The 26,809-nt window shown below is 37.7% G+C and overlaps 1 protein-coding gene across 3 annotated transcripts; it reads right to left on the reverse strand.

The window, feature by feature from the left end:
* Window positions 1-1,609: 1,609 nt before the first annotated feature.
* On the reverse strand, window positions 1,610-23,827 carry LOC104596878 (P-loop containing nucleoside triphosphate hydrolases superfamily protein). 3 transcript variants are annotated; one of them, XM_010258207.3, is made up of 14 exons: window positions 21,660-23,827; window positions 20,818-20,995; window positions 13,391-13,503; window positions 13,127-13,219; window positions 12,739-12,808; window positions 12,087-12,142; window positions 8,777-8,827; window positions 7,363-7,467; window positions 7,173-7,217; window positions 4,566-4,674; window positions 3,285-3,484; window positions 2,936-3,013; window positions 2,366-2,564; window positions 2,055-2,288 (listed from the first exon to the last, which is right to left on the reverse strand). In XM_010258207.3, the coding sequence occupies exons 1-13, from the start codon at window positions 23,586-23,588 to the stop codon at window positions 2,394-2,396; spliced, it is 3,198 nt and encodes a 1,065-aa protein (XP_010256509.1). In that variant the 5' UTR covers window positions 23,589-23,827; the 3' UTR covers window positions 2,055-2,288; window positions 2,366-2,393. The 3 variants fall into 3 exon arrangements, with proteins under 3 accessions (XP_010256505.1, XP_010256509.1, XP_088756202.1); XM_010258203.3 differs by having other exon boundaries at window positions 1,610-2,564; XM_088900076.1 differs by lacking the exons at window positions 2,055-2,288; window positions 2,366-2,564; window positions 2,936-3,013; window positions 3,285-3,484 and adding an exon at window positions 3,549-3,697.
* Between the last annotated feature and the right edge of the window lie 2,982 nt (window positions 23,828-26,809).

Consider the following 26,809-nt stretch of genomic DNA (forward strand, 5'->3'; position numbering starts at 1 on the left):
ACGGAAAAGGGAGAAATAAGATTTTAAAGATTGTTCTAGATGGTTTACTCTCATGTTATACAAGTTGAGTCTCCTGATTGAAGTCAGAATCATTGGCAATATGGTCACTCTCGGAATAACTAAGCATTGGTAACTTTGGAAGTTGGAGATGGTGAACTGTTTAGCTGGTTCCTTCATTTTTAAAGCTCTGTGATGGGATGGGAGAATGGGGCCCGCGGATGAAGGGAAGTCAATGTACATGGACCACGGTCCGGCGGAGGTGTTTAACAAATACACTGTGCGGACTGTGGATAACTCAAGTCCGGATCTGCTCCTCACACTGACCTCATAGTCTGTATTGGCCGCACATCGGGAACATCTTCATTTATTATTGGTGGGATGTGGCTTGCCAGGTCGGTGTGAGGTGTGCGCTCTGTGAAGAGCACATCTCAATTCGGATAACTCCTTCCTATTGGAGTAGCACTCACTAGTCACTACCCTATTCGCATCTTGACTATTGGACAAGAGAGGCTACAGACTAGACTTACCAGGGATCACCCAATGCTACACTGAGACTGGATCGGATCTGCTCCTCACACAGCGTGCCTCATACCGACCTCAGCCGAGCATTGGGAGCATCTATGTGCCGAGGTCGGTGAGGCGCGTTGTGTGAAGAGCAGATCCAACTTCGATACCATTTTCTTCACACTATATATGTATAAATATTCAAGTTTCAACAGAACGATTTCCACAGTGAGAGGAATCCATAGAATTTTCTTATTTCATTGCTGTGAATATGTGCTACAGAAGACAAGTTGGATAAACAGCAAAAAAAAAAAAAAAATGGTTTACTCTAATAGACGAGGCAGTCCAAGTCAACAGCATGAATTGTCTATGGGCAATGCAACGCTTGAATTTAATACTGGATGTTAAATGTTCAGCTAATCCGAATTGGATGTTAAGGTTTCACGCCAGTATTAAATACATGGGATCCACATCTTTTTCAGTGGAGCCCATGGATTTAATACTGGATGTTAAGTGTTCAGCTAATCCGAATTGGATGTTAAGTGTCATTGGATGAGCTCTTTTAGCTTATGCATTAATAAATCTTAAAAAGTTATATAAGAAATTAAGATTAAGTTGATTTATTTTTCTGATAATAATAAAATCCATTTAAATATTTTGCACATCCAAGAAAAAGAATGGCTAGAGCTAAAAAGAATTAAATGGCTTAATTACATTTGTAGTATAATAATCAATATTTCAAACTGAGTATGCAGTAATTCACATATCATAAATGTGCCAATGTATACTCTGTTAAATGCAATAATTAGGATATGGATGGATATGCTAAGGAAATTCTTATAAATCCTACATATGTAATGTTAACGCTAAATCTGAAAGATTTGATAATGTAAATAAACATATAAGAAACTGATTTTAAAAAATTATGTAAAATATGAACTACTGAAATAACATGAAACATTGAAAAATGATAAAGACTCAAATAAACTAAGATAGCTAAAGCTTAAAATCATACAATCTGATAACAAGACCGATGCAGGCTAACCATTGACAAACCTCTTAACAATTTAATTGGAAGAACAAGCAAACAATTTACGCCAGCTACTAGAAATAATGTATTGGAATTTATTAGAAATACGTATTGGCAGAGTCTCATTTTGATACTTTAAACCATGCTGGATAATACATCACCGAGGCATCAGTAGAGAAAAATGTCTACTGAGGCATCATAGCAAGAATCATTACAAGTACAAGCTCAGGACTGAAATATCTTAGTTTCTAGAAAATGCATTACAGATTTTACAGCCAAAAGTGAAAAAGGAATATGTATGACCAACAGGAACAGACCATCCTTTTTTTAGGATACTTGAGAAATTTTAATTAAATGGCAAAAGAGAAAGTCAGCAGGGGTACCGCCTTTACAATCAGCATGGACTTGAAAAATACAAAGACCATCAACACTCATTGCAGCATACCACATGCATGATACAGTATGCGACTCTGGACCTGTTGGTAAAATAGAAATTTAAAGACTAAAAAACTTCTAGGAAGACCGCAACTTTTCTACAGATCTTTGAAGTCTCTAGTCTCAACAGGGAGCACAAGTTTGGATTCTTCAACAAGTTTACCAGCTCTAGAGAATTCAGCTTCAATGACAATCTTAGGAAGGAACAATTATTTGTCATAACTCATAACCTCACTCCAAATATCCCAACAAACTGGCGGGGGTTCAGCAAGAAGAGGCATATCTCCATCTGTACAAGCATTGGCTGATGGAAAGAAGCCTAGCCGATAATAACACATTCATTACCTCTCCCAATGACCCAATCTTAAATTTCTCGGCATTATAACATGTATATACCTTCCATGGCGGGTACTAGTCAGCATTACTATTCATCCTCCATTTCAAATCCACCAATTCGCTGTCGCCTTCTATCAAACACAGCTCGGAAGGACTCACGCTCTGCACGAAGTTGCTCTTGGAACATGCTTCGCCTATTTGATTCCTTACTTGATTCATTTGCACTTGCCTCATCTTCTTCAAGTAATGGGTTTGACTTCTGCAATTGGAGGAAAAATAATCTAGTTGTAAGCTTATAACCAGAAAGGAAGGTAACATAAGCATTTAAAATACACACATTCATACAGTCTCCAGAACCAAGCTTTGAGTTTCAAAACAAATATTTTCTTCAAAAGAAAAAGAAGAAAAGAGCTTATGACTGGGTTCCAGAAAGTGATAGGGGCACATTTTGGGTTGGGAAAGGGGATGGAAAAATCTCAGTGTAAGCCCTCTCATATGTATATCATCTCAGACCGGTCAAGTTGTTACTTGTTAGTAAGAAACTTGAAAAAAAGAAAGAAAGAAAGAAACAGAACTTGCAAAATAAGCTGATTGCACTAAAACAAGAGGGAAAAAAGCTGGATAACTGACCAAGTTGTAGCCGGCACCAGGCCCAATTACTAAAGATAACTTTTTTGTTGCGCCTATTGAAAAGCCTGCCTTTCCAGCCTGAAAAAGAAAAACAATGGTAGCAGCAAGTAAATTATAATAATATTTTTGTAGCAAATAAATTGCAATAATAAGGTTGCTGTCCGAAGCATGGCTTTATTGCAATAAAGATGAGTTTACACAGAAGCCCAGCCCATTAAAAACTAAAAATGCTATTTCATTTGGGCCTTGCAGAGCTTGTGTTAAAAGCCCGCACCCTAAACTAAAACGTTTGTGTAGGCAGACATACAAGGCATTGTATGAATATCAAGTGTGGAATGGTAATACATGCCTGGTCACCCCAGTGAACAGACTTGTCTCCCTTTCCATATGCTTGAATCAACCCAGAAAGTGCATTTGAATTGCCTTTAGGACCCTCTGACTTCTCAGTATCATCCTCATCCACATCATCTGACCATTTACTCCTTCCTAGTTCTTTTACTTCTATTGGATCATCTCCTTCAGCCCACCTCTCTCCATCCTTCAAAAGACCTAAACAATATCATGATAGAAACATAAAAGAACACAGTAAGTACAGAAAAATAAAACTATATGGAATGGTTCACAATGCATACCTATATCAGTAGAATATCAAGAGGCTTTTTTGTGGTTAGAATGCAGAATTAAGAAGGTGTTGCATTTGCAGACTGGAAGGTGATGTTGCTTGGTGGAAGGTTGATCACATATTCTATAATACTTGAAATCCTAGTATTTTAGAAATTTAATTAGAGTTTCGCTTGAAGCAAATGTGGCACATGAAGCATATCCACATGCTACAAGCATATGACATAGAATCATGCCTAACTTCGACCCCAAAAAAGAAAAAGGATTCATGCATAACAAAATTTTCATACAAATTTGGCCCCGTGTAACAGTGTAACCCAGAAACAAACATCAGCCCCCAACTCTCAGGGATTAAGAACAAGAAATTCTCTCTTATCTTTCCTTCTTTCTTTTAACTTTATTTATTTATTTGCTTTGTGAATAGTTGGAAGGAAAATTGTGAGTGAAAAGGAAACATGAATTAAACACATGAACCACAAAGGAGAAAATATTCATCAAAACCATTAAATATGCAATGCATTAAAAGATTATCATAAGAATGGATATTCATGGTTATGTAAAATCTAACAAATCTCAAATGTATACCCAACATTTTGTTACTCTAGGCTATACTCATCATATTTCAAATACTTACTCATCTTTGGACAGTTACATTCTTAAGATTGCCAAAAGAGGATAACAGTCAGGTCATATGATTATATAACGGAAATAATCACTCTTGATTAGAGTTATTCCTTATTCAATTAATTTTTAATAATATTATGTTTAATTTATAGAAACTTTTATTTTTCTTGTTAATTCACTACCTTAAAAGACAAAAAGAGTAAGTGTTTCTGATGCAAAAGGTAGGCTGTTATAAGAGTTGCATAAAAATACATATTCCATATGACAACCTCAGATAATGAGCAGCATGCTACTTAGCTCACAAGAAAAGAGTATAGTATCTAAAGAAAAGGACATTTGATTTGTTAAATATATGGAAAAAATCCAGATTGAACATAAATTGTACCATCAGGTCCACGATCAACTCCACTTGACTCTATGATCTTCTGAAATTCTCTTTGCTGCAACCCAGTTAGACCTTCATCACAAGGCACTTCTTCCGTATCCATGTCCACCTGGAATGGAATGTTAGAATTTGCTAAGGAGAAAAACAACTAAGTTTTTATTTAACACAGACAATACATTTGTTATTGACTCCAATTTTAAAACGATGTATTTACCATGAAACATAGATACTGCCATGAGATTTCTAAAACTTATTATTATGCAGGATCACCTGCAGGACTAACTTTCACTGTAAGCTAATCCATGTAAAATATATGACAAGATGAGAGAAAGTAATTGAGATGATCTAGCCATGTGCAAAGCAAACCCATAACTGCAACACTGAGGAATTGTTTGGTGCAAATAGAAGACAGTAAAAAGCAAGAAAAGGCCAAAGAGGACATGGGTTGAGGAAGGGAATCTAAAGCCTATAATATGGTCAAGGACATAGCTCTGCTTTTTTAATTAGTATCTGTTTAAAATTTTATTGATAATGAATAATATTAATAAGCTGTATAAATTGTGCAATGCTGGTTGCCTTTAATGTCGCCTCCATTAACCACCTATAAAGCCTCATTTACAATTCCCCCCTGTGGGGTATGACACCCCACAAAATCTGGTTTTTTGTTGCCCCTTGGCCAGACCACCTGCTAAGGTTTGCAGACTGAGATACCAATTTGATGCGTACTCTTATCTACCTCATTAGCTCTTTAATCTCCCTATTCCCTAAGATCGTGTCTGTACATCCAAGACCAGTCCTGATTTCTTTCCAGCCACCTTGTACTGATATGTGAACCACCTTCAAGGATGAGGTTCCTGTAGTTCTATAATTTTGCCCTTCTTAACCCTTGTAGTACATCATTCAATTCTGCCCTGGTTGAAACACCTTCCCTATTGCAAACATATTTCCTTTTCCATTACTGAATGCCCCCCAACAAAAAGCTCTGTTTCTTGATTGGCGGCTGAGGATATGGCAATATAGAGAGTGCAATGGCAGAACAAGATTTGTGTTCATGTAGCCAAGCCCAATTAGTCCTTGAGTTTGAGTTCGGTAGAGACAAGCTACGAAGCAAGTTAGTGTTTCTTTGTAAGAACTTGTCCCCTCTAATAGAGTATAGCTAGTCATGCAGCACATTTTTCCAAGTAATTCTTTTTTTAAAATGTTATTATATCCCTATATTGAAAAACAAAAATCATTTCTATTTTTTCACAAACTTGTCAAAAAAATAAATATACAATTACACAACAGTAGGGGAACCGAAAATTGTTTTCTGCCAATCATTGCATAAAATGGAGAATCCGGCCCATCAAGCTCCACAAAAAATGGAGCCCAAAAATACATCAAACTCTTCACCTTCAACAATATTGGCTCAGAATTTTTTCCTTTAAAAATATACTGGTGTTTTCTCCCTTCATAAACTAATATATAACCAGATTCCAAACAATCTGAGCTTGTTTCTAATTTCCTAGACACAATGTCTTACAAACTGTAATGATATCATAAATCATAAGATTATTTCTATTTTTTTACAAACTTGTCAAAAAAATAAATATTACATATACTAAAAGGATATATAGAGAGAGAGAGAGATATATAGGAAAGTGATTTTACCTTGATTTAATCCATAAATACCATACATGCACCTAAAACAATAGAATTTACCACTTTGGTTAAAGACTTCTTTTCTCTCCTTGACTAAAAGAATTGGAAGGATTATGTGGAGATGTGCAAGGGAAGCCTTGATTAGGAAAATGTCGGAAGAAAGAAATGCAAGAATCATCTCACAAAAGGAGACAAGCAGTCAAGAGATAAAGAAGTGTGCTGAATAGGGTAATACTTTGGTTAAAGACTTTACACAAATTTTCTTTTACTGATATTTGAAGAAGTTGGCCAGTAGTAGTTAGATGCTCATCTACAAAAAATAGGGTATTCACAAGTTGGATAGGGTACAGGGTACCCGTACCCCCTCCTGGAGGATCTTTGAAACTAAACTTTGATGGGAGCAGTCAAGGCAATCCAGGTTCTTCTAGAGCAGGAAGTCCCTTGAGAAATGAACTAGGAGAGGTCGTAATCTTTTTCTCAGGTCCTGTGGGGTTTGGGGACTCTAGTAGGGCAGAAGTATTAGCTGCCTTACAAGGGGTGCAGTTTGCAAATCAATAAGGTGTACAAACTTTTAATCGAAGTGGATTCCAAGGTGGTGGTAGGGTGGCTGAAGAACCCAGAGCAAGCTGTATGATGGTCCAAGAATGAAATCAAGAAATTTAAACGGCTGACACGAAATATGCCTGTGGGAGTACAGTGGGTGGGGAGATCAGCAAATGCTCTAGCTCATAGCCAAGCAAGGGACAAGAACATACTGGATTATGAATGGTTTCGTCCTACTTATTCAAGTCATGCATACCAACTACATTAGTGAAAAGAACAAACTGGTAGCAACAGAGTACATTTTGTACTTCCTCATCCAAATAGAATTACCAAAGTTACTGATCCAGCTAGAATGAGCCAATTCAGTCACATTGAACTATAATGAAATAACAAATAGGTAACTGTAACATCAAATTAAGTTACCTCTTGGATGCCACTCTCATTAAGATCATCCCCATGGAATAATGACTGTCATATAATGGGAGAAAATGTATTAGAAGTTAATTACACACAAATTACATTTTTATCGTAGTTAACAAAAAAGAGACATCTAAAGTAAGAATGCAGTGCTTTCCCCATGTTTGAGTATCAGAACAATAGAACTGTGACAAACCTGGATGTCAAGTTGTAAATATAAAGGTGGAGCTTCTTCCCATCGATCTGCCATTTTTTGTATGTCATATGCGGTGAAACCATGTACATTCCTAGCCGCACAGCCCTATATTCCAGAAAGGAGATTCACATTGTACTTAATACACCTCACACTAATAGATAAGTATAAAATGACAGCATTATTGACTCAAGAAGAGAGGCCATTAAAAAGGACAATACAACAGCTTAAGAGGCAATACAAAAAAGATGCAGAAATAGAATCTATAGTTGGGTAAAGAAGTCCAGTTGCAGTACAGATTTTTACCTCCATTTAGAACTTCAAATACAGGCCTAAAATGTGCTGGACATTGGGTTATCAGATAAGCACGGCTTAGCTGACAGGCCAGCCCATTACCATGGGCTCTGACCTCATGTCCAACCACCAAGATATGCCCATGGACTGAGGATTAACAAAACTCAATAGACTTCATGAGTCCCAAATAAGTTCTTAAGAAAGTGGAAGGAAGAGGCTGAATCCTGCTCAACTAAGTCCATCTCCAATTACCATTGGTCCACTCTGGAAAGAGGGTTCATTAAACTTAATTTTGATGGCACCAGCATGAGAAACCCAGGTATTTCTAGTATTGGTGGGGTTTTCAGACATGAGGGGGGCAAGATTCTATCTCTTTTCTCAGGACCAGCAGGGAAGAGAGACTCTCTTAGAGCAGAAGTGTTGGCTCTGTTGGAAGGTGTTCAAAGAGCAAAAGATTTGAACATTAGGAAGCTGGTCATTGACAGAGATTCCAAACTGGTAGTAAGCTGGTTACAAGGAAAGGATTCAAAGCTTTGGATATACAGTAATGAAAAGAAGAAAGTCAGGTGGTTGACAAGAGATATGGAAATTTCCTTCAATTGGATTAAACATTGTGCCAACTCATTTGCTGATGTTTTAGCCAAACAAGGAGTTGGGAGAGAATCTATGTTCTGGGCACTCTTGTAAATGTGGGAACACTTGGGGGAGAGATTAGAGATTTTATCTCTCATTGACTGACATTTACTTCTGTAATTCTTTTGTTGTACACTTATTTCTATCTCTTTTTTATAAGTAATTCATTTTATTAAATTAATGAGCAAAAACTGATACAAGTATTTGCTATTATTGAGCAAAAAAAGCAGTAACTCAGTTCATGCGTGTATGCATTTTTTTCACTTTTATTTTATTAACCAAGTTTTGCAAAGCAAAACATGGCATTCTTCATTAGACTTCAGGCCACTATCAAACAACGGACCAAGATTGAAAATAATTGATAAAAAATAAAATAATAATTTTTAAATTAATTACAATCACTAGAGAATAGTTCAAGGTCATACATTGCGATACAGAAATAATGAAGACAAAATAACAACAACATGACATGATGGCAACTGAAACTCACCATGGGATCCTTGTATGTAGCTTCTAGCAAGAACACTTCATAGCCTGACCTCTGATACAAAAACCATAAATAATTAGAAAAGATATAAAAATAAATGCACAAAGCATGAAAAGAGATAACAAGTGTGCCTTTCCCAAGCAACTGTTGCATGTGGCTTCAAAAATACATATTAATATTATTAAACATTTAAAGATAACCATTAGTACTATAAATCAAAAATGTGAACGTGTCTATTGGTAATTAACCAATACAGAGACAAATGAACACACACAAAGAACTCAAGGGGAAGACATGCAGAACAACTAGTAACAAAACTCGTTAAAAGGAAAAAGGTTACAAACAGATGAAGAGATTTCACCCCAAAACACTACATCTAGAAAACCCCAACACTAACGAAACAACATAACAAAACTACCAAATTATTACTATAAATCAAAATTATGATCATGCTTATCGGTAACTAACCAATACAGACACAAATGAACACACACAAAGAGCTCAAGGAGAGGACATACAGAATAACTCTTAACAAAATTCATTAAAAGAAAAAAGGTTACCAACAGGTGAAGATATTTCACCTCAAAACGCTAAAATCAAGAGAAACCCCAACACCATGAAACACCATAACAAAACCATCAAAAACATGGTCATGCTTATTGGTAATTAACCAATACAAACACAAATGAACACACACAAAGAGCCCAAGGAGAAGACATGCAGAACAACTCTTAACAAAACTCATTAAAAGAAAAAAAGAATAGATTACAAACATGTGAAGAGGTTTCACCCTAAAAAACTACATCAAGGGAAACCCCTAAACCAATAAAACAACATAACAAAACTACCAAATATTTCGTCAAGTTTAACCTCAACAACATAGTACTTATTTTATACCAATCGCTTATTTATGCTTCTTCCAAGAGCAAAAGGTACACTTTCTTTCTCCTTGTAAGAGACAGAAATGTTCGAGATGTATGTTATAAGATGGATATGCATGTCCCATAAATTTCAGTAGGTAGGCACCATTGCAGGCATATTAGTATAACAAGATAGCAATAAGTACTGCAAATTGAAAAAAAGTACATGAACATTAAGATAGTGCATAGTTAAAAAGATGCTTCATAAAAACGTCAGAAGTAGTTTCTCAGTTTCTCCGATATTTTCCTTTCATTTTCAGGATGAATTGGAGAGCTCTAGCTAAACTACTTTCAGGTATTCTCAGTTTCTCCAATATTTTATGGAGGATTACTTTTTTAGTGGTTTTGTGGTGTATCTGGAAAGAACAAAACAGAGAAATTCTGAAGGCATCTTGAGAAGATTGTGATTCATGAAGCACTCATCTTGTTTCTTTCTACATCCTGTTTTATCTTGTAGATGAAGGTTCCCACATCATCTGGCCTGTACACAATTTTCCTTTTTTTCTGAAAGGTAATGTAAGATTTGTATTAATAAAATAAAGGTGTACAAGTATAAAAGAAAGATTTGTACACAATTTTCAAATGTATACTGATAACATTCACTTCACATCAAACCACAAAAAAATGGAAAAGTAAAAAGTTTAAAAAAAAAAAGTTTGTGCAATCACCAAAGCAAAAAGGCAAAAGGCCAAGTTGACTACTAGTAACTAGTACTCTAGTAGTATTAAGAGGTCCCAAGCCATACCAACATGCAAAAGTAAAAACACTTTTTCTTTCTTCTATTTTGGATAACAAAAAAGAAATTTACATTATAGCATTAGGTATGAAAATCAGGCAACACTGAGCCTCTCCCTTCCCCACAGAGAAGAAAAAGGCAACAACAACAACAAACCGCTTGGCTTCTAGGCAAGCCAAGATGACCTGGCCAAACATCTTATTACCAATAAAGTTTGAGACTGAATGAATTCAAGAAAAGGAATAGTGATCAATGGAAACATAATTGCTTATTCAGAAGGGGAAATTTTGCCTAATTGGATAGCTAAGATTGTTAACAGCCTAACCAAAATACATAATGACTAAGGCCCCGTTTGGTTCGCGGGAATAGGGGTCTGGAATCAGAATCAGAATGGGTTATTCCAATTCCAACTGTTTGATTGGGCGGAATCGGAATCCCATTCCCATTCCTGCTGGAATGGCATTCCCCCATTTGAGGGAATGACCATTCCCTGCCCCTCCCTTGGGAATGAAATCCCATTCCTGCTGATTTTAATTCTCATTCCCATTCCTGTCTGAACCAAACAGACTATGGGAATGAACCATTCCGTTTCCGATTCCGGAGGATTTTGATTCTGATTCCGATTCCGATTGCGAACCAAATGGACCCTAAATGAAGAAAAGAAGAAAGAAAGAATAGGGAATTAACTGGATTATTTCATAACAAAAGAATATTAACTGACTAGTAATGCCTCAACCACAAGGAAACCAAAAATCTGCCTAATAAAAAAGAGCATCAAATTCTTGAATCAATTAAGAAATGCAACAAAGCATGCAAACATATCAAGTATAACACAGATTGTAGGTAATAATGCTTAATACTAGGCCACATAATGTCATGAAACATGTCTACCTTCTGTCTGCAAGACAAAAAAACGAGACTCAATTTGCAAAAACAACCATAACATTCTGTCATGTTCAACATCATAATATTTGGTCATCCCCCAACAATCATTGTAACTCTTAAGTTCCAAGAGATGAAGTTGAACAAAAGCAACTAACACTTCAAGAGGCCTCGTCTGGGACCATAAAACCAAGAAAACCTCACAGTATCCATGCGGACAATAGAAACTTCTATAACTTCTGAACTGCACGCCTACAGATCTTCCCTGGTTTCCACATGGGAACATGCAGTCACCCTTCTCTATGACCTTATCAATTTTTAAATCATGGTAACAGGAAACACTTGACTCAATTATTAAAAAAGACCAACACATGACACAAGCTAAGAATCTATTTTTTATGTATATGATGCGTCCACGGGCATGCAAAAGGAAAAAACACAGCAAAAGAATTTAGCGAAATCGTAATAGAAGAAAAGAAAGGAAGAGGCATTAAAAAATGAGTATCTAACAAGTTGGACGCTCCAGTTACTGATCAAAAAAGATATAATGACTTGGACTATTATTAAGTGTTAAGAAGGTGGTGCAAATGTGCAATCATGATTAGCCAACTAGCAAGTAAATGCAAGACATGAACATGATGTGTCCAACTACTAGAGAATCTATACATGATGAAGATTGGTCTCAGAACTGCCGAACATGTTCTAGACAAAAAGAAGAAAAGATAAAAGAAAGATACTCACAAAGGTTGTAAACAAGAAAGAATCGAGGATATACCTTTGCAATTGCCCAAAACTGAGCAAAATCAGCTACCCGCAGATTGCGGTCATCCACTAAGACGAGGCACACATACCAGCAACAAATGGGTCAATTGCCGAACAAAACTGCATCTGTAGTTAGTGAAAATGAAAACAGTGCACATGCACTGCACCCCACCACTGTATCTATAACCATACTGAAATATCGAACTTGCTTAATTATAAATGAGCTAGGACTGGGAGAGCTTTTCATCAATTCCTTTATAGGCACATTTTGATCTTTTTGAATGAGGAAGAATTCACTTAATACCATGCACCTAAGAGGAATATGGATGAGACACAAGACTGGTCTAAATAAACCAATATGTCTTAGATGCAGCCATTTTAGCACCAAAGGCAAGCAACTAAATGCAAAAAGTAGGCACCTTTCAACAAATTAAGTTAGTTTTTCAATTTTTCCAACCAAATGAAAATGTAATGCTGAATTAGTTAAAATATTAACACTGCACACAAGTCTATACCAGTCTCCAAAACAAATAATAAATAATAAAAATGCTAGCAAAGTACAGATATTTGCAAAAAAAATAAATTATTAAGAAAAATGCTGAGAAAGGGTCAGAAATGTAAAGGTTCATATAAAAATTTCCAGTTTCTCCACATAAGATTCATACCAATTATGAACGTGAACATTCCCTCCTCAACAGTCTTCTTGAATGCTTTCAACATGCTTGACCGGTAAGCCTATAGCATAGATAATTTCAATGGTTGAATGTTGAAACCATAATAAAAGCCAAAAATCGAAATAACCACATATCAACTAGAGTTCTTTCCTTTTTCATCTTTCTTACAATGCAAACATCTATAAGAACCACATGCCAAATACTTTCATTGCTAACACAAACTTGGGTTATAAGAAAGTGTTTTATGTTATCTGCCAACTGGCTAGTCTATACTACATAAAAAGAATCGGAAGAGAATCAAATGAGAAGATTAATGCAAGCTATCCACACGAGTGGTGAACTATGACTATAGTGTTCCAAAAATGATGGTCAGGATTACCTCTTCCATTTCTGGTTCATAACAATACTCCATGACCTTCTTTGTAATGCGTTTCTTTCCTTTCCCTGAAGTTGAACCCTCACTCTCCTCAACCTTCAAGATAGTGGCAAATAGTTTATACAAATTATATTTTATCAATATTTTAAGACAGAAGAGAAAAAGGAAAAGAGAAACATAGTTCAATGTGCAGAAAATAAACTTTTTATCACAGAAAAAAACTATGCTAGACATCAGCAAAAAAAAGAAATGAAAGTAGTAGTTCACCTTTTCAACTTCAGTCATGAAATAATCATCCATGGAGTGAATTCTTGGCGCATCACCACCATTTTCAACCTCAAGATCACGAAGCATCTTGGCTAAGTAGCTTTTGCCGCTTCCTAGAAACAAAGCATGCACTTTAAGTTTTGACATACACAATCATGATAAGTTGAGTAATGTTTTTAATTTACTTCAATTTTTTGTCTCACATTATATCCAACATCCATGCCTTATCCCAAATATATGGGACCGGCTACATGAATCCTGTTTGGACGATACATTCAAGCAATTCTTTTCTTCTTTTTTTTTTGAGAAAAGGGTAACTTTCATTTCATTGCAAAAAAAGGGGAAAAGGATGTACATGAGGAGATGAACAGCAATGCCAAACATGACCAATAACCAAAAAGACCTCTAGAATTTAGGGAGGCATTGAGGAGTGACAAGAGTCACCATGCAAAAAATCCCTCCCCACCCTTGACTTAGCCAAACCATCAACCACATAATTCAGCTATTTAGGAGTCCATCTAAAATGACAGATCAAGTTAGACACGATTTCCAAAATCTCATTAAAAATGCATTTGAATCTGAATCTCCAAGAGCCCTCCTTAGTCCTTATTGTTTTTTATCCAACTGATTACATTCTTGGAGTCACCTTCCACCACCAACTCAGTGATGTTAAGAGCCACCACAGATCTCAAGCCCAACAACAACGCCAAGACTTTTGCTTCAGCAACATCTTTACCAAAATTGACCCACTAAATGCCCAGATCAGGTCCACACTAGCCAAGCAATTCTCTTCTTCATTCTTGATCTGAAAGAAGAATCGAATGTGCTATTGGATGCTGAAAAATAAAAAAGGGAAAGAGATTTGGCAATGGATGAGTTCTCTAGGCTAGCCATTATGGAGGAAATTGCTTGCAACAGAGGTTAAAGCTATTTGGCTAAAAGAGGGAGACAAGAACACTGCTCTTTCCATAAAGTAGACAATGACATACCCCATTGCAATAACATATCTCAAATCAAAATTAAAGGACAGATGATAGTAGACAAGTGATAGATAACAAAGGCTATAGTTAAGAACTTCAAAGATTTATTTTTTTTTTATCTCCTTTTAGCAGTATCCCTGTAGATGAGAGAGACAAATTGGAATCTCCTTTCAATAAGCTGAGGTTCTTAAAAGGACTACAAGATTTGAATGAGAATAAGGCCCCTGGCTCAGATGGTTTCCCATTAGCTTTCTACAAGAATTGTTGGGAAATCCTGAAGGATGATTTCATGGCAGTGATAAGGGAATTCCACTCTAATGTGACTCTGACACCAAAAGCAAATGCAACTTTTATGTCTTTAATTCCTAATATAAGTGGTGCAGTGGACATAAAGGACTTCAGAACCATCAGTTTGATAGGTAGCATATATAAACTGATTTTTAGGTACTAGCCAACAGATTGAGATATAGTCTTGGGCATGCTCATGTCTCCTTCTCAAGGTGCATTTGTGGATGGTAGGCAGATCTTGGATGGCTCTCTCACACGCCTAGGCCAAGGCACATTGTTGCACCTAGGACCTGGGCAAGGCACCTACTCTAAAATACGCCTCGCCTGTGCGCCTAGGCGCGCCTCAGCGTGCCTTTTAAATCATTGTTCCACACCTCCATTGCGTAGTGTGCTAGCCATATCTGCCACCTCTATACCTCTTTTAACTAAATTGTCCCTAGTTTGGATCTTGTCCAACACTGCAGACCAAACAAAAAAAAGCCAGTTTAGACAAAATAATCCTTATCCAAATCCTGTCACTTGGAAAGGAAGAAAGGTCCTCCCTCATCAAGCTGTTGTAAAAAGATTTTACAGAGAAGGTACCTGATTTCACAAATGACCATTTTCTTTTGTCCTCCCCTGGTCCAGAAGCCACCTCCCAGTCATTTAAATTCCTCCAGAATTGGGGGTTCCAAATACAATGCCCATTTTCCTCTCCGAACAATAGCCACTGTTGTGTCCTTATTTATAGAAATCTCAAACAGATCAGGGAATTAGACCCTCCCCACACCAATAACCCTTCCAAAAAAGAATCCTTTGACCATTGCCCTCTTCATACTTTATAGTTTATACCCTTCAAAAGTTGTGGATGAATTTTCTGAATTGCCTTCCAAATTGAACACCCATAAGAGGATCTTACTTCTTTCTCCCACTCCCTGCTGCTGGAACCATACTTGGATACAATTAACCTTCTCCACAGACCATTCGGTTGGTCATTGAAGCTCCACAACCACCTCCCTAACGAGGCAGTGTTTTTACTGATCTGATCCCTAAACCTCCACTTGCCCTGAAGCAGCAAACTTTCTCCCAGTTCACCAGATGGCATTTTGACTCCTTCACCCCCACCACAGGAAGTCTCTCATCTTTCCTTCTAACACAACAGCCCTACTTGCCGGAATTGGGAACAAAGACAAGTAATAAACGGGAAGGGAAGACAACAAACTTCTAATTAGAGTGACTTTACCCCCTTTTGATAAGTATTTGGTCTTCCAAGAAGCCATTTTCTATCAATTTTTTCAATGGACTCCCAAATGGTGTTGGATTTACAATTTTCACCCAAGGCATACCCAATTTTTTTTTTTTTGATAATTGAAGGCATACCCAAATATTTTGTTGGGAGTTTGCCAACTCTGCAACCCCAATCATTCAGCCCATACTTCCAAGTTTATAACTTCCCCAACAGCCACTATTTCACTCTTTAGAATACTAATATGCAAACAAGTGACCACCTCGAACCAACTTAAAATTGCCTTCACAGTCCAAATTTGTTCCCAAGAATCATCACAGAAAAAAGAGTGTCATCTGCAAATTGCAGCAGAGCAATCTCCACATCCCCATTATCTAATTAGAAACCTTCCACTGGCCCTCCCAGACGGGCTCTCTCTACAAGCCTAGAGAGGGCTTATGTCAAACAGATGAATAACAGTGGGGAGAGGGGATTCCCTTGTCTTAGACCCCTAGAACTCCAAAACAGCCCGAAAGAACTCCCATTTACAAGCACTGAGAACGATGAGGAAGATAAGCACACTTTATCCAATTTCTACATTTCTCGCCGAAATTTATCATCTTTAACATGTAGTCCAAGAACTTCTAATTCACATGGCCTTAGGCAAGCTGTGATGAAGCCAGTTTAAGGAATGCCTAGCAAACCTACCCACCTATTTCCTTTCCACCTTTAAGATCCCAGTGAAAATAGCTAGGAAATTGGAGAAGATTATGAGGGACTTTTTGTGGGAACCAGGTGATGAAAAGAAAGATCATTTAGTTAAATGGGAGCAAGTTTGTTACCCTAAGGACCAGGGTGGATTAGGTATAGGGAACCTATTAAAGAGAAACAAGGCCCTTCTAGGGAAATGGCTGTGGAGATTCCCTTGTGAGGAAGAAAGGTTGTGGCACAGGGTCATTAAAAGCTTACATGGTGAAGCAGATAACAGTTGGGATGCAAAATTAGCCCCCAATGCAGCTCCATCCTCTCCCTGGAAGGCAATCTTTGAGGTATATCTAACCTTTCTTCAATTTATCAGGTTTGATGTTGGTTGTGGCAACAAAGTTTTATTCTGGGAAGACCTTTGGATTGGGGATGTGCCTCTTATGATCAAATTCCCAGACCTCTACTCTTTATCAAACTATAAAAACAAACCTGTTGCTAGGTTTGGTGTGCTTTCAGAGTCAGGGATCTCTTGGGATTTTGGTTTTAGAAGAGGGTTGAGGGAAAATGTGTGTGAGTCTCTAGTGTTGTTGATTTCAACATGTTGTGGGTGCTTTTACAGCCGCTAACAGCAACAGTGATGGACAGCAGCAGTAATGGGCGATTAATTCAGAGTTTAATGGACAGCAGCAGTAATGGGCGATTAACTCAGTGTTCTCATCTTATCTAATTCAGTGTACTCATCTTATCTAGCTAGATACAGTTCTATCTTATCTAGTAGGGAGTCTTATCTGTTCAGTGTTCTTATCTAAATTCAGAAGTATAGATCAGCAGGGAGTCCTCCTAAAAGTGGGATTTTTATCTTCTTGTAATCTCCTATTTAAAGGAGCTAATGATATTCAATAGAGGCATCGAAATTCTCAGTCAAGACAGAGTAGAGGAGAGTTGGTGATCTCTTGAACAAATCACCATTAAGGCGCCAAGATAGGTTGCTCAAGAAAAGGGAGGAACAAGGGAAAACATGAGGTTTTCCCCGTGGACCGACCCGTGACGAGATCCTATTCGCGGGCCTGTAACACAACACTTGAGAGGGTCTACTTGGACCAATCTATAGCTGATTGTAGAGTTTGATCCCCAACTTCTGATGGTTTATTTTCCTGTGCATCTTTCTTTGGTTTGCTCACTCATATTGATCCCATGGGGGTAAACTTCCCAGTGAGAGAAATATGGTCTAAACCGATCCCTTCAAAAGTACAAGCTTTCTGTTGGGAAGTGTTCCTATGGAAGGTAAACACTTGTGATGTGCTATGGAAAAGGAGACCAAACAATTCCCTCTCTCCTCATGTGTGTGTCCTTTGTTTGGGATGTGGTGAAACTCTAACTCACTTACTATTATCCTACACTTTTGCTTCTAGTATTTGGAATGTTGTTTGTTCTCTCTTTGGATGCAGATGGGCTCCCCCATAGGATGTGGTAAGTCTATTCAGCCCCATTTTCCTGTGTCAACAGAAGAAAAGGGGAAAGTGCATATGGAAGGCAGTGAGAGCAACTATAGTATGGACTATATGGGAGGAAAGAAACCTAAGAATCTTTTCAGGAAAAAGCAAAACAAAGGAGGAAGTTATTAAAGCCATAAAAATCAGAACTGCACATTGGGTGAAGACCATGGAGATATTCAGAAACTACTCCACAAATGAGATACTAAGAAATTGGACTGAAGTAGTACAAACAGATGGACCCAAAGTTATTGTAAGCATGGAATGGAAGCCACCAGCACTGAACAAACTAAAATTGAACTTTGATGGGTGTTCTCTTGGCAACCCTGGAAGGGTAGGCATTGGGGGTGTGTTTAGAAATCATCTGGATGTGGTGGTGGCACTCTACTCAGGACCAATAGGTTATGGTAACTCAATACAGGCTGAATCTCTAGCCCTACTTCAAGGTCTAAAGATGGCTGAGCAGATAGGAACAACAGACTTAGAAATAGAAGGAGACTCACTATTGGTCATCTCTTGGGCCAAAAACATCACATCAGTACCTTGGAAGCTCAAATTTATTTTCAAAGAAATTGATACACTTGCAAGGAAGTTCAACTTCAGTTTGGTTGGGTCAAAAGGGATGCAAATGGGATGGCGGATACCCTAGCAAAACAAGGGGCAAATAGATCTTCATTGTATTGGGCAGAATTGTAACTAATTGCTGGAGATTGCAGTTTATTCCTCTGCAATCATTATCTATTGTATCTTAATTTCTCTGTTATTAATGAAAGATTTTTTTGCTAATAAAAAAAAAGCACTCCATCCACAATCAATCTTCCTCTGATAAACGCACCTTGAGATTCGGCATTCAGACTTGATACCACTTTTCCCATTCTATTTGCCAAAAGTTTTGCTAGTATCTTATACATGCTATTCACTAGACTGATGGGTCTAAAATCACTCAACTTCACTGCCCCTTTCTTTTTTGGAATTAAAGTGATAAACATGCGATTTAAACTCCTATGAAGAGAACCCCTTTCATGAAGGTTTGGTCTTACTTTCTGAAGCTATTTGGTGCTTCATGGGTATGTCCCCATGGCTTGTGACCTGTACTGCCTTTTCTCCACCTAGAAATCAAAAACTTTTAGCCCACGTGGAAGAATCTTATGGAATGTCACCCCAGCTGCTATATGCCGGTGCATTTGGGGAGAAAAGAATAACAGGGCTTTTCATAACAGCACTAGCCCATCCAAGAAAGATTTTGCGACGGTGGAAAGAAGCATTGCAAGATGGGTATCTATATCCAAGGAATTTGCTGGTTTTAATTTTTCCACTTTGTAGCAAATTGGAATAGTATTATATGGGATGCTTCCAGTGCTTTAAAAGAGCAAGGCGCAAAAAAGGTGCAGGGGCCAATTTGCGCCTGAGGCGCAAGGAGCAAGGCGAGGCATGCGCCTTTTTGAAGCAAGGTGCAAAAATGCAAAAATAAATGCTAAAAATAAAAAAAAAATGTTAGAAAATTCAAAAAAAATATATTAAACATAATATTAATAAAAAATAAAAAACTTAAATTTTAAAATAATGTTTTAAAAAACCTATTATCTAAAATTAAAATACATAAACATAAGATGTAAAGCATATTCAAATGAGAATTTAAAAATAAAATCAAACATATAAAACATTTTCAAGCATGTAAAACCTCTACTCTCTTTTTTCATTCAATTGCATTACTTCAAGTAGCTAATGTAATGTAAAACATATTAAATTCCTGATTCTACGAGCCGCCTTTGTGCCACGCCCCTCGAGGCAAGCCCAAACAAGTCCACATTAGGTCTTAAATTCTTAGTTTTCACACAAAAAATAATGATTTTATAGTTTTAATTGCTTTTTAAGAAGACATTTTATTAGGATGAATGTCTGGGCTGAGGCACAAGGCGCATCAGGCGCACCAGGTGTGCGCCTTTTGAAAGATTCTTTCTGTTTGTAATCATCCTATCCCTTATCCAAGTTCTTGATGTTTTGCACTGGTTATCCTAGAGCTGTATTGAGGGAATCTCTCCCTCGCACTTTTGCTTTTTCACTAATGCATCTATCTTTGATCTTTACATTTAAAAAAAAAAAATCTGTTTTTTATGTTTTCAAGGGAGCAAAAAACATGTAGAGAAACCACCTCAAAATATCAACAGTTCTATTTAGATGGCTCAATATTTACTTCTTACCTTGCGAATTAGAACAGCACCTTGAATAATTATGCACAAAAATGAGAATCTATGACAAGCAATTAACCAATCTAAAGCAAGAGGCAGAAATGAGTATGCTGAGATAGATGTGGAAAAACAAGAAAGGATAAGGTCAGAAATGAAGGCATTTGACAGAACAAAGGATAAGCTCCAATAGGTGATAAAATGAGAGAAAGTAGACTAAAATGGTCTGTCAGGTGCATGGAAGACCATCTACTGCACCTGTAAGAAGAAGCGATCTATTGCAAGTTGAAGGGGCTAGAACCTAGAAGAGCTGTGGGCAGACCAAAAAGGGTGTGTTGTAGTAAGGAATGACCTAAGCACTCATAATTTAACGATGGATATGGTGTTAAACAGAACAGAATGATGATACAGCATTCATGTAGCCAACCCCATAGAGTTGGGATAAGGCTTAGATGATGATGATGATGATGATATGAATATAGATATTGGTGATGGCTTGAGACAGATCATTCAAGTCATGGTAAGATTAACTGAAGGCATGTAATAAACAATTTCAAGCTAATGAAGTTACCTGGAAGACCTCGAAGGATGATCACGATATGATCAGGCCGAGTAGCTCGATGAGGTTTCCTAAATAAGCAAGAAGCATCAACAGCCTTTGGTTTATCTGGAGATGGTTGCTTCACTGGGAAAGGCCTCCCTTCATCCAGATACTGTTTAGATGATGGCTGGTGGATGACTTGTGATCCCTGCAGAAGTGCAAGAGAAATTCTACATCTGAATGGGATCCACTCCATTGTATAATCACAACAATAGGATCAGATTTCAAAAGAAGTATCATGCAAATGAAAAGGTGAACCAATTTTATTGATCTTTGCATATATTTGGTAATACCACAGACCAAACTCACAACCAGACAGATTCAATCTTTTTTATCAGCACCACCCACCAGGCAGATTCAATCTTGTCTATTATGTCTCAAATGAAAACATAAATTCTGGGCTGCTCTTAGCCCAGAATGCATCTTATCTTCATATTCTTTTTTTTTTTTTTTGCCTAACCTTGATAAAGTTAGCCTTGATATATTTCTAATAAAAAACCCATTTCTTTATTAGACTAACAACTAGACCTGATAATTGATATACATCACATGCTGTGCTGAAACTGGTCCAGAATGTTAGTTTTTAAACAGTTTCACATTTTTGTCCATTTATGGGATAAGGTTCCAGTATGTTCATTGGTGCCTACAGCCTACATCAAGCCACTACTAACAATGGACTTGATGATCGTCATGTATCACACATGGAAATTCTTATTCTCTGTTAAAAACATTAACCTTTTTTTCCCAACAACATCAAATAAAACAAGAGAAATAAAACAAACTAAAAAAATCATGAGTATAGATCACTATACCTCCATGATAAAACCAGTTGAAGAATGGAAATGTTGTTTATTGTGAAAATAGGCCTGTGCCAAAGGCTGGACTTCTGGAGCTGGTTGGTGTAGTGACAGAGGCACAGTAGCTGAAGCATTAGTGGGAACAGGAAATATTGAAGAGGATATTTTGGAAGGTGAAGTTGTAACTTCCACGTGTGGTGGTGGTGGCCCTGGTGGCTCCACTGGAAGAGGCGGTGGCGGCAAAGGAGGCAGAGGAGGATGTGTGCCAAATGCCCGGGAAGAAGACACTTGTACTGTTGAAGCCACATCATTTACGGTGGAAAATGATGAGTACCCACCTTGTCTGTTCACATTTTGTGAACTAAATTGTTCCACCACAGGGAAAAGCTGGGAACCAACTGATCCCTGAGCATCTGCTGGTGGTGGAGGTTTAGCTTCAAAAGGCTGACTAGCATCTCTGAGATTATGTTTGTTTTCATTCCTATTTTGCAATGCATATGAATGGGAATTCTGAGTGTTAGATGCATAGCTTTCAACAGGGATATTGGATCCCTGCTCATGTTGTGGCATGTTTGATCCTGAAGGCACCTGCCAGCTAGCTGCTTGGGGATACTGGGGTTCCTTCGATAGCATAAATTTGTTCAGTTGATTTCGCTGAAGATCTCGGTTACTGAATGTCTCATGGGAACCTTGTGAAGTGGGATAAGGCATCTGATGAGGAATTTGTGGCTGCTGGTTGAACTCACCCTTCTTGTGTTGATACACTTCTTCTTCGTGAAGAGCCAATGGTTCCTGATAATACCTGGTGAGGTCAATATAATCAGGGGCAACTGGTGAGATGTTTCTAGGCCCATAACTCTGCAAAGAGTGGTGCAAGGAATTTTCTGTCTGACCATAACGAGAGTGCATGGAATGTTCATTTTGCGTATCAGTAAACTCATTATTGGTACCCCTTTCTCTGTTTTGGGGGAAACCATACTCAACATCCGACCGGAACCCATTCCTGTGTTCACCGGTGTGGAATCCCTTCTCATCATATGCAATGCCTTGCATGGAATGGTTCCGCGTGTCTAGGCCATGTTCTGGATGCAAAAGAGCTCCCTCACGATCAGTAGGCCCAAACCCTGAATCACGACAACCGTTCACTCCCATGTTGCTTGCATGCTTCGGTGGCCAGTCGTGAAATTTGGCACATGCGCCACTATCAACGCTGTTGAAACTCCTATCGCGAAGTGGATCTTTATGAAAATATTCATTTGTCCCAGGACCGAGACCCGAGCCTGTTCCCAGCACACCTTTTGGCTGTGCAACGCTTGGTGATCCCCCGTGATCACGAATCAAATTCAATCTCCGTTCATCCTCTGCTGAGATTCTACTTTGTTTTGGGTAGTACTCGTTGCGAACTGGTGGTGGTCCCTGTATAAAAGAGCTGGCACTCATCTCATCAACCTTCGTTCTCTTATGAATTCTGTCGTTCTCAACGAATTCCCCCCTCATAAATTCATTACCACCATAATCATACGGAGGAGGATGAAATCCATCCCTGGGAACCCCGTTCATTAGTACAGATTCTGTGAATTGTGACGGGAGAGGAAATTGCCGAAACGAATCTCTATCTGAATTGTGATTCTGATATTTAGGCCAAGGTTGTGAATTTCCAAATGCATCATTCGGATGCCCGGGAACCGGCATCATAGAATTAGGATGTCCATTAAAATGCGATAGAGGACGGGAAATCCCCGGGGAGCCCCGGTTATCCAGAAAAGGATCGAAAAAGGGTCTGTGAAACGGGCGATCGTTCTCTAACGGAAACCGACGGAGGCCCTCACCTCCGAAGTCGCTTTGATCGAATAATGGTGGATGAGGACAAAAAGGAAAATGAGAAGTTGAACAGGTAGGGCAGATATTACCTTGAAGCGGCCTAAAGCGCCAAGATTGTTCCATCTCCAAGAGAAATCAAGCGATCCAGAGCTGCAGCAGATGAGAGCGAGGAGACCATGCAGATAGAGAGACCAAAATCAGGGTTTTAGTGTTTTTAGGGTTTTGGAGGGAGTTGACAGAAAATGCGAAAAATAGATGCGCTCTGCGGCTCTGTGCGTATAGCCTCTGATCCGAGAGAATATCCGAGGTTAATAAGCTCATGAGAAAATGGCCAATTTTTGGGTATCCGTATTCCCTATTTTATTTGCCCTAATAAGCTGTAAAATCCATAAGGAGACTTCTGATGATTCCAGGAACGTTGACGCATGTTATGGAGGGCGTTTTTGTCATTTGATGATTAACCGACTGCTCTTCAGCTTTCTATTATCGTGGAGCGCATTGCCACTTGCCGGTGGCGAAAAAAAAAAATTGGCACTCTACTGGATAGAACTAATGTAATGTTGAACGCTTATGCTGTGGCCATCATCATGTGGAATTTCTTGATCATTTCGCCTGAGGCCAAATTTGGGATTGCAAATCTTAAAAATAAGTGATTATTGAATAATTGTTTAAAACTACGAATAATCACTTATTTATTGATAGGGGAGCTCGGATTCAGTGGACCCTTCCGTCCACAAGATGCATTGCACCCTCCAATAAATTTTAAACACGTCGGCTTGTACTTTTAACAGGAAAACTAACTGGATTCTTATCTTAACGGCGAATTGCATGGTTGAACCGGGTATGCAAAGCTTTAAAACAAAGAAAATCTACTCCATTTCGACCGGGTACTCAAACGAACAAACTCTTCTTCTCCTCTAGAATCCGAAATCCTCTTTGCTCTGTCTCATTAAACCCTAGTCTTTAACCAGACCGCTAGTAGTGGTGACCGGCGGCACCAACGTCTAACGGCAGCATTCAACCAGCAACTACATTTCCCTCTTCTTCTTCTTCTTCTTCTTCTTCTTCTTCTTCTTCTTCTCATAGAGGTTAGGATTCTACCCTACCCTTGGGATTCTTTTTCATTCTTCACCGGCGGTTGCTGGCCTGTGCATCTAATACCAGAAATTGAACTATTAATATTCAAAGTCCACATGTTCATTTTGGACTCACCAACATTTAGTTTCCTCAGACTGGTTCAGCCAGAAATTTGTTCTGTTCAGATTGATTTCAACATTTTGCACAATTCATTTTGAGATGCCAATATATACGGTGATGTTGAACAAAATGGCTGCAATTTGAAATGTATTTGCCATTTGATAAACATAAAGTGATTGACATTCAAAAATACGGTGCTGTTGAACAAAAATAAAGAAAAACAAAAACAATATGCATCAAATGTGTTGATAGGCTGAGATAAATAAAGATGCCAACCAGCGGTCGGTTGAGGATAGGAAGAAGAAGACCACTTGCCGCTGATTTAGGGTTAGGGTCCTGCTTGTCACTGGTTGAATGATTCACCACCGGAGGTCGGTGAATCAGTGAGGATGCCGCCGGTTTCTGTGTTCTTGAACTAGGGCTTAGATGACTCGAAAATGGGGGAGAGAGGGAGTTGAAACGAAAGGAAATATTCTCCCTCTCATTCGATTCCTGCCCGGGTCAACCAATTCACGGTTATTTAACCTAACGGCAACGAAAGATACTCTTTGTTTCGAAGGGGCGACGTGCACGCCTCCTAGTTGAGGTTCACGCGCCCCGCGAACTCAGGGGTCCACTGAATCCGGACTCAGGATAGGGTGTTCTCTCCATGCAGCAAATGGATTAGATTCTCACGTGAGAGCACCCTATTAATTACTGATTATTATAATAATATAATAAATATATCTTAACTACTGATTATTATAGTAATTTAATAAATATATAATTAGTGATTATAATTAATAATTACTGTTATTATAAATATTGTTAATAACTAGATATTTACTTTAAAATTATAAAAACTGTTAATAAATTACTGATTATTACAGTAATTTAATAAATATATAATTAGTGATTATAATTAATAATTACTGTTATTATAAATATTGTTAATAAATAAATATTTACATTAATTTTACTTTAAATTAAAATTATAAATATTGTTATTAATAAATACTGTTAATAAATTTAGTAATTATTGTTATATCAAAAATAAAGTATTGTTATTGATTATTTAATAAAATATTATAATTACTGACTATTGTGTGATAAATACTGTTAATTTAATTTAATTTTGGTAATTATTAATTTAATGAATATTGTTAATAAATCCTATTCATAAATTTAATATTTACTATTATATTAAAAATAACTAAATAATATTATTAAAACTATCATTAATGGTTATTTAACTAAATAGTATAATTACTTACTATTGTTGATAAATGTTGTTAATAACGTTCTGACAACCAATGGTTCGACCGTCCGCTTTGAATGGATGGCCCATTCTAACAACAAAAATTACAAGCAAAAAAAATACGAAACCGTTCTGCCCACTGGTTTTAGAGTCGACGGTTCAATCATCTAGTTTGAACGAACGGTCTATTCTGACAACAAAAATTATAGACAAAAAAATGAGTTTGTGAGGTCCATTAAGTAGTACCATACGTGTTATGTCATTCGAGTGTGTGACTCATACAATCCAAAAATGGAACCGTTCTGGCCACTGGTTATTGAGTCGACAATTCGATTCGAACGGACGGCCCATTCTAACAATAAAAAATTACAAGCAAAAATTTATGGAACCGTTATGGCCACCGGTATTCGGGTCGACGGTTCGATCATCCGGTTCGAAGGACGACCCATTATGACAACAAAAATTAAAGGCAAAAAATTGAGTGTGTGAGGTTCATTAAGCAGTATCATACGTGTTATGTCGTTTGAGAGTGTGACTAATACAACCCGAAAATGGAACCGTTCCAGCCACTAGTTTTTGGGTTGATGATTTGGCCGCCCGATTCGAATGGACAGCCCGTTCTGACAACAAAAATTAAAAAAAAAGGCCAAAAACCATTGAATGGGTCAACAGGTTAACGGTTCAACCACTCGAGTCAATGGGTCATTGACTGATTCAACGCTTTTTTTCTAGGGAATAGGATTGGGGTAAAACGGAACTGGTTGCCTGAATGGTTCATAATTAAAAATAATAAAAAAATAAAAAAACAGATGACCCGTTATGACAAAAAAATTACAAGCAAAAAATTGAGTGTGTGAGGTTCATTAAGCAGTACCATACGTGTTATGTCATTCAAGCATGTGACTCATAT

The sequence above is a fragment of the Nelumbo nucifera genome, chromosome 3 (assembly GCF_055504915.1).
Source record: "Nelumbo nucifera cultivar China Antique chromosome 3, China Antique-T2T, whole genome shotgun sequence".
NCBI lineage: Eukaryota > Viridiplantae > Streptophyta > Magnoliopsida > Proteales > Nelumbonaceae > Nelumbo > Nelumbo nucifera.

Excerpts from the sequence above, each read along its gene's own strand:
- LOC104596878 (XM_010258203.3), bottom strand. The coding sequence starts at position 23,588 with ATGGAACAATCTTGGCGCTTTAGGCCGCTTCAAGGTAATATCTGCCCT. Across the intron at positions 13,504-20,817 it reads CATCCTTCGAGGTCTTCCAG|GAAGCGGCAAAAGCTACTTA; the intron begins GTAACTTCATTA and ends CTTTGTTTCTAG. Across the intron at positions 3,485-4,565 it reads AGTTGATCGTGGACCTGATG|GTCTTTTGAAGGATGGAGAG; the intron begins GTACAATTTATG and ends GATATTGTTTAG.